Source organism: Sinocyclocheilus anshuiensis, unplaced genomic scaffold, assembly GCF_001515605.1.
Source record: "Sinocyclocheilus anshuiensis isolate Anshui unplaced genomic scaffold, SAMN03320099.WGS_v1.1 scaffold850, whole genome shotgun sequence".
Classification (NCBI taxonomy): domain Eukaryota; kingdom Metazoa; phylum Chordata; class Actinopteri; order Cypriniformes; family Cyprinidae; genus Sinocyclocheilus; species Sinocyclocheilus anshuiensis.
This window is the reverse complement of record NW_015537937.1, coordinates 2,121,226-2,130,432: the sequence shown is the minus strand read 5'-3', so window position 1 is coordinate 2,130,432 and position 9,207 is coordinate 2,121,226. Positions and strand designations below refer to the sequence as shown.

At 39.9% G+C, this 9,207-nt stretch overlaps 1 protein-coding gene across 1 annotated transcript in view; it reads right to left on the bottom strand.

Annotated features, from left to right (window-relative positions):
* gpc1b (glypican 1b) overlaps positions 1–5,524 on the bottom strand; it is an 84,939-nt gene extending 79,415 nt beyond the window's left edge. Inside the window, exon 1 of the mRNA XM_016449337.1 lies at positions 5,380–5,524. Coding sequence (XP_016304823.1) covers positions 5,380–5,524 — 145 coding nt within the window. The remainder of the gene's footprint in view (positions 1–5,379) is intronic.
* Between the last annotated feature and the right edge of the window lie 3,683 nt (positions 5,525–9,207).

The following is a 9,207-nucleotide window of genomic DNA, read 5'->3' as shown; positions in this document are numbered from 1 at the left end:
CGCTCTCTCCTCCACATCATGAGTAGACACGCCCCTTGCTGCTGATTGGCTACAAGTTTGTTTTGGCACTCGGCCCGACTCAGTTTTCTAAAGCATTTTTGAAAAAATACATACCCCAACTTTAAAGAGAATTTCAGCGCAATCACCGTTCAGAACCAGAGAAAACCACTGCAAAAATGACACAATGAAAACAGTCAGATTTAGGCATTTACCTACTTTTCCCCCCTGTTGATTGGGTTATTTTAAGGTCTACACCACTCCTTTCAAACCGATCATATTTTCATTCAGATCAAGTTCAGTCGGCTTGATTAAGGTACTTACATTAAAGCTTTTTAATCCGATTACTAATGGATTATTTGGGTGCATGTAAATGTAGCTACTGAAAACTGAAAGGGAAAATGTGCAATGCTCAATATGTTGGCTTTAGGAACAGAAATTGTACCTTCGTATTAAACAAGCCAAGTGTAGGTGAAGTTACAGAATCTACCAATCTAGCTAAGCTAAGCAGCCAAAGCCCTGGTCTGAACCAGTATGTGTATACTTGCAATACCTTACAATGAATCATCATGGCTAGTTGGAAATGTGTTTAGGATTATAAAGATTAAACTGTTTTCCAGAAAACACAGCGTAACTCTTTTTCTCAGAGTCATGGTAAATTTAACTTCACTGGGATGAAACAAACTGTCAAAACATTCAAGTGCTACACAGCACATGTGTCTAAAATAAAAGAAACATGTTAAAGTCAACAAAAAAAAATGCTCTAAATTCACTTGGCTTTAACAGTTATGGTAAAAAAGCTAATTTTGGACCTTGGATATATCAGGTTATGGCATGTATATACACAGGTAGCAGCTATGGGGTAATGTGACCTCCGTCTCTCTCTGTCTGTCTCGCTCTCTCTTCCTTCAAAGGATGTCACACAATAGCAAATCCATCAAAAATGTCTTCGTCTAAAGGTCACCTTGGTCCATCACATCTCCTTTCGCTCTCCTCTGGGAGGGCCGTGAGTCCTTCACTCACAGGAAGGCTGAGAACTACATTACACTGCATGTATTACAATCTGAGTCAGTTATTTGTCATATTTAGTGGCTAGATAATTCAATAGGTCTCGCTCCGGATTGCAGATTTACATCACAGCTCTGTGCTGGCGTTATCTGATTTCATAAGTATCATATTCAGCTGCGGATCACATCCTGGGAGAGAGGCCAATGTCTTGTATAGACACACAGTTTTATGTTTTACCAATTACCCAAAAAATCAGGATCCACCAAAAACAGGACAATTACACTCAAGGCAAATCTCTGATAAGTGATCAGCCCTGCTGAAAAGACCAGTGTAGTTGGTCCACACAAGTTCAAGCTGGTTCAGTCTGGTTAGAGATAGATGATCCCAAGCAAACCTTAGCAGTCTAAACATGTCTTGCTGGTTAAGTTAGTTAAAAGTATAGTTTATTCCAAAAAGTTCAGTTTTGTTCAAAATCATCGTTCAAATAGTGAGTACATTCAACTATTTCTTTAATTGTAATTGCATTGAAAAAAGCAACCGAAAGTAAGTCATGCAAGCTTGAAACAACATGAGTTGAGTAAATTATGTCAATTTTCAATTTTGGGGTGATTTATTCAGCACATCACCATCCAAAGCACAACATATGCTTATAAGCTGTAAGAATCTTTTCAGCATCAAGGAGGAAACAACACATCAATAGATATTTTATTAAAACACCAGTACTTCTAAAGTCCAACCATCTGTTTTTCTTGTTTAAAGTGACAGAAGAAGCAACAGATTGGAATGAGAATCTCAATATCAGTTTTCTCTTCCTCCTTCCCTGTATCTTTTTTTCCCTTCACTGCTGCAGTGTGCCGAGCAGTTCCCCAGCTCTGCATGACATCAAACACTATGTGGCGAGTTTCAGGCTCCAGAGGGCAGATTACAGCTTAATGCCTTCAACATCTACTGCATCAGCACTATAAACACTTCACTCTGTGTCTATGTGTGTGTGCATAGGAATACCCCATCCTCAATGCATCCTGCTATGGATTGGAAGATAAACGCACAAATCTATTGTGAAAGCATGTTGTGTGACCCCAACAAACATTTAAAATCAATGCATGCAAAATCAATACACACTTACAACAAATCAATACAAAATGCAAAGCATTCTGAATGCACACACACACACAAGTGCACAGAATGAATAATAAAACAAAAATCGGAACTATGCCCTATAGCAAATGTGCTCAACTTAAATATTGAAATATTAATGCACAAAGAAGTTCCATTTCACTTCGAGCGACCGTTATTTGCCTCCAGCAGATGCACCAGCAGCCGTTATCCAATGGGACGCCACGGCTCAGAGACCTCATTAGTGCTTTCATGCTGGCCTGTGTCCATGACTTAAAACATGACTAATGACAGCTGCTTTATGACCACTGCATACTCTACAGTTACAGCTAGGGGGCGCTACACGTCGTTATCAGGTTCAATTTAGTTTCAGATGCTACAGGTTGCAGTCGTGTTTTATTCTAATTTTATTATTGAGTTGGTAAATAAATAAATAAATAAATATTTTTTGTTTTCATACAAAATCATAAATTATACAATTATTTTAAAAAATCAATCAATCAATGAATAAATAATAATAATAATAATAATAATAATAATAATAATGATGATACAGGGCTAGCTACATTGAAAAATATTTATAAAATTATGTCGTTTATATTTATACATAAAATGTACATATAAATATATTTTCATGATTAATATTACTAATTTATAATAAATAATTAATTGAAACCATTTTGCATGGCTGGACTCAAACCCAGGTATGCCACATGAGCACCATGACTCAATATGCTACTTGCACTGACTACAATGCCACATCTCTAACCCCGGTTGCTTTAAAAAAAAATAATAATAATAATAATAACATAACCCATATATTAAGGATTGACAATTTGTTATACCTATAGTGACTGGCCTCTAATCTGATCTGATAAGTACAATTAATGTGATATATGATTGGAGCATACTGGACAATAATGCTTCTTAACTGTTTTTTGTTGCATCGAAACAGTTTGAAAGATTCTACAAGATGACAGTCTTTAAATTGGGTGTAATTTCTACTACACAAGAAGAGTGAGAAAAAGGAAAATAAGAAAGTACACTGGGACAAAGGTGAGATGAACTTGGCTTGCTTTCCTAAAATGATTCTTGATATGAGCCTGATAAGTACTGACAGGAGCCATCTTGACCTGATCTGTCACTGAATCATTCTTGAAATAAGGTCAAGAAGAGATTATCGTTGTGTATTGTTGTAACCTCAGGCTCTGGTGTGGGTTGCTCAGCTTGTTCGGGCCATTAGCAGGGTGTGCCACAGTTCACCGAGGTGGGATCCCCTCTCCGAATCACCAGGGGAATATGATTACTCAGTTATGAGTAAAACAGAACGCATGGGGCCTGATAGAAGACAGCTGCTTTTAGATGAGCTTTGCAATGTTCTACTAGATAAAACACGATAAACATAAACACACACACTCACAAACACAACCAAAGGCCAAAACATTTCCCTCACAGGGTTGGTGTCAAGTTAATCTCAGATGAGTCAGAGCGAAAGATGATATACAATCCTGCTGAATGTTCAAATCAAGCCTTAGAAATTCAAACGAAGCTTTTAAGACTTTTCCCATCAAAAATTAAAGCCACATCTCCAATGAAATTCATCCATCTAAGGTTAATGCTGATCATCGACTAGCAGCAGGAGAGAAAAGAGTGGAAAAAGAGCGAGAAGAGTCAGAAAAATGGGTGGATCCATTAATGTCACAGAAACCGCTAAAGAAGATCCGAGTTTGTGTCCAGAATTCCCGTCCAGACAGCTGACAACAGTCATGCAACTTTAATATTCACAAAAACCAAAATCAGATTCCCGCAGTTTTACGCATGGGAGGACAAGTATGTCAGCTCTTGAGTGGAGAACCCAAGAAAGATCTCTGCAGTGTAATTGCAGAACATTTCCTAGGGGAAACTCTTGACTCTAAAACAATTACTTTTAATTAAATCTCATTATCCATATGGATGAGAAGTTAGGGATAGGGGCTTGATCGTCATCACTTAGACACGTTAGAGCGTGCTGTCTAAACACAGCGGTGTTAACATGCCTGATCGCAATGATGCATCACTCTGATTGAATGCGTCTGGACGTGTTGTACATGTTTATGAGGATAATAACTCCATCACATTAATGTACAGTCGCTAACGTCTGATTTTCACCTCTGTTAATCTTCTAAATGGAGGACACTTTCTGATCATTAGGGAATACTGACCGGGATCAGCTCGTGCGTCATACGCAAAAGGATGATGGGTAAAAATACATTCCGGCTGCAGCACAGTAGAGCAATCTAGGGTGATAGAAAAATTCAATGAAACAAAGAGAAATCAAGGTCTTCTGTGCGTGTGAAATCACTACAGCTCTACTACACAGCACACCCACTGAGGTTTCAGCTCTTCAACTCAAAAATCAAAAGTGAAAACTCTACCTTCATGGAGCAACTGTGAATGACACTCCACCCTGACACACACACACACACACACACCATCAGAGACTGCAGAAAGCTCATAATCACCAGTAAATCTCTGTAACTATGCCACACATTCAAACCAGCTGACAGCAGAAGAAACAGTCTGGAAAACTGTTATGGAATCCTGGGTCATGGAAAATTATTATGAAGTCCAAAGACCTGTGGAAGTGTCACATATGTGCAGTACAGGGGTCTGTGACAGACAGTGAGATGAACGAACAGGTCTTATGCATAAGAGGCTTTTCAGAGAGAAGAAAAGGTATAAACATGCCAGATTTTTAGGCAAGATTCCTTTATAGTTATATTATTTATTATTTATTATTATATTTAATAATAGTTATTATTATTATTATTCCTTTATGTTATCAGTTGATTATATTTATCAGTCAAAGCCTTCTAAAACATGTGTGACATTATATATATATGTATGTGACATTATATATATATATATATAACACACTCACACACACACACACACACTGTATATATAACTTACCAATAACCTATAGTTATCATATCACTTGACAACCAGTAGGAATTATTTTCTAAACTTTACTTCTGTTAATGGGCTCAATTATGATTATGCATTAAATATTGAAATATGTATCTGTATTACTACACTTTGAAATACTATATCATTGTGTTGTGTATGAAATTTGTCTTGCCTGCTGATAACATAAGATGGTAATGCATTTGAATCGCACAGTAACTACTTGCATTAAAGTTAGTCTTTGTAGACTATCCAGTGTCTTCATCGCAACTGTCATTCACGCTGAAATTAAGGTTTGAATGGTTCACCTACCGGATATTACTGTTTGCGGGACTCCGTTCAGATTGAACCCCTTGCTGTTGTAGAAGTGCCTGATGTCCGAGCATGTCTTGGGTTTACTGTCCCCGAACACCAGCCCGGTGAGAGCGCACAGAAGCACCAGCACGACAAAACCCATTCTGGACAGAAGAAAGAAGCTTGATGTGCGAATCAAATCCAAGGGCGAAGAGCAGCGGATAAACGCGCCCACAGCGAAGCCTCCCGTTTCCAAAAGCGCACCGGTTCGCTCCCAAGCGCAGTGTCTTATTCAGTGGCAACAGCCTGAATTAAAACGGTGAGAGATGACGGAGCGGAGAGGGAGGAATGACGAGCTCACGGGAGCGCACACTTCGGAGACGCGTCTGTGCGCTCGCGTTCGGTCGAGTGCGAGGCGGAACGGGGCGGGCGCGCGAGCGAACGAGCGAGCGAAGGCACCATCTGCAGGGCATCGGGTTCGTCTGCCGCTGCCGCCGCGATCCTACACAGGATGTTACATCAAATCAGCCCGCTGGCCAATGAAGACGGGATTCCATTTCCCCACAGGCTCTCCTGGATGACAGGATAAGGATCTCTGAGATTCCTTATGGAATTTAGTGGGTTTGACTTTGACATGTCTTTATGCTGGATTTGTGTCTAGTCCTAAGGGGATGCAGTAAGAACATTATAGGATTCAGTTTGGAATCACAGTTTGGAACCAATCCTAAACAATCCTAAAGAAAATTTTCTTATAGGATTCCAACATGACATAAAAACTGTTATGTTGGAATGGAATACCAGTACTGTGAAATATATTGGACAATTTTTTAAACTAAGAAGTGCGCACCCCAGCTCCGCTTACACCTGATATTAACATCCATTTGAAACAGAATGACACTAAAACAGGTGTAAAGATGATTTGATGCGTTTTGGGATTCATTTATCTCAACGTCATTCAGAAACAGTCAAAAACATGTGACCTCAGTAGCTTAAATATTCATCTTTTCTGATGCGTATCAAATAAAGACTTTTAACATTGTACAGTCATGTCCAGCTTGTAAATATTATAACTATCGGATCAACAGGGGCGGACTTAGTGATTTGGGGGCCTTAAGCAAATTCCAGGTATGGGGCCCCAACACAATAACAGTGCTCTTTTACGCCTAACCCTTATTTTGCTTGCTCACTCGCTCTCATAGTTTATAGTTTATTTATCCCTTCACAACCAGTAATTAGTCAACCTGATGCTGTTCTAAAGCCATAATAAGCTACCTTATTCTTAAAAAAATAAATTCGGGTCACAAAAGAAGACGCCTATCAAAAAAAAAAAAAAACTTGCACTTGTCCATTTAATAAACTGTAAACTTACAGATATAAAATTATCCCATGCAACTCATTCCATATTTCAGATGTTCTGAAAGCTTACGGTAGGGTTTGCCGAGAAACAAATTGAAAATGTAATCTATTATTAAGTTAAAATCTCCAGTCATCACATTCGTGCACTAAAACCTACAAGTACCTACAAGTAATCACTAAAAGCTGTCACTCACTTCAGTTCATTGCGATCTCATGACGTTCTGTTAATAAGCTCTCTACACTGCACAATGAATCTCTTATTTACATCGTATCTACACTTTGTCATAATGAGAGGATTCCTGAGCTTGCAGAACTCAGCACTTGTCAAAAACAAGTTAGAGTGGATTCTAACTTAAACACATTGCGTTCAAGAAATCAACAGATATGTCTGTGATTGGCTACATTGATTAACGCCGCAAATATGTTTCGCCAATATCAGATGGGACCCCCTGGTTCCTCTGGCCCTAAGTGGCCACTTACCTCATTATGTCCGCCCCTGCTGAACGAGAACGATATGAAAAATTGCTTACTTAAAGCAACTGCATGTAGCTTTGTGTAGGGGTGTGCCATATCATACCATCTGCAATAATACCGGTATAAATTTGCACATGATAAAAAAAGTGTCATATTGCGATATCAATGATGTAGCGGCGCAATGACGTATGGCGGATATACGTTCCCTAGCGCACGCAACAACAACACCACAAACCCAATAGGTGTGTTCGACTTGAAGCAGCGCTGCGCAGACTGATCGGTGTATGACATCAAAGTATCGCGAGAGCGGTTCAAGAGCATATTCGAGCGCACACACTTACCTTCAAAAATAGGCAAGGCGCATATCTTTAGCGAAGCGGCGTCTGAAACGTGCCGCGGCTCCGCTGGTGTAAACACAAGCATTGACTAGAGTGGCTGCGTTGGAGCCATAACGCGCCGCAGACACATGCAGTGTAAATAGTAAGTCACTCTCGCGGTATTTTGACGTCATACACCGATCGGTCTGCTTCAAGTCGAACACACAGCTGCTGCTGCCACTTTATGACAATAGATTTACACTTTAAATTAGGTAGTCTGTCATCGATAACAGTAGCTCATTGGAAAAGGATGGAAAATGCCCTTCATTTTGTTTGCACTAATAAATGCTGCTGCCTGCCAGCTGCAATCACCAATAAAACGTTGTTCCATGTTTTTTTTTCTATTTCGCCGTAAATATCGTTGTCGCTAATATTCTTTAAATATCGTGATATAAATTTGAGGGTATATCGCCCACCCCTAGCTTTGTGTATTCTTTGCGATTTGGCGCCTCCTACAGTTAAGTGAGTTCACTGTTGTAAATCACTATCGCAATTATATGCATTTGTTGCTGCCGTAAAGCAATCCACTCTTTTCGCGGAATTTCGTAGCCCGTTCAAATTCTAGGTCTGTAAGTCAGTGTACCATCAGACATGGTCAGGTCGAGCACACTGAATTGTGGAACACAGTGATTTCTTTTTTTTTTTTGGGACTCTTCCTTTCTACTGCCCACAAAAACAACTCTCAATAAGAGAGTTGGAAGATTATATTGAATTATTTCACAGGGTGAGAAATAACAGGGTAAGGTCCCAGTCTCTCTATTTCATGTTGCATGTAATGCTCTGCCATATTTATTACAGTCCCAGACCGTCAACCCCTCTGCGGACAGGCCAGATCTTGACACGCTTCAAAGATGCAGTAAATTTTTGAACAGGCTGCAGCTCGCCTGCGACAATACACACACACGTAGTTACTCCTCGACAGCCACAGTGTTTTCTGAGCCGTTTTCTTACATGGGTAAGAAATAAATACATACTTGCATAACAACTGAATGGAGCTGCCAGGGACATTTGTGTGAGTGAATAGTGGGGTGTGGCCATTAAAACTGTTTCACAGAGAGGCAAGCAGTTAGTTACATGCTTTGCCCTTTCTGTCCTCTAGCAGTTAAGATAATGATAATGTTGTTTCTGACTTTATTTATAAATGTAACAAATCTGATTTGTTTTTTAAAGGGGTCATATGATGTTGCTAAAAAGAACATTATGTTGTGTATTTGGTGTAATGCAATGTGTTATTGCATTACAATATGCAATATGCCCCACCTTTCTGAAACGCATCGATTTTTACAAAGCTCATCGTTCTGAAAAACGAGGTGTTATGCTAATTGGCCAGCTATCCAGTGCGGAAATGTTACGCCCCTTACCATACTGTGATGCAGTGTCCCAGCACGATGAGACAACAAACACACAGCATCACACACGGCGGGCTTGAGTGAGCGGAGGCCGGTGGGCTTGAGTGAGGAACGGTCAGCGTGCTTGAGAACAGCGTGGCCGGCGGATTCGACGAAGGAGCGGCCGGCGGGCTTGCGGCAACCACATGTGACGACCCCGGGCTTGACATGATATGGCTCTTGATTTTATTAAAGGTCCCCTGAAATGCTTAGAAACACGCAGCGTTACTCTATGTATTGACGTCATTTTA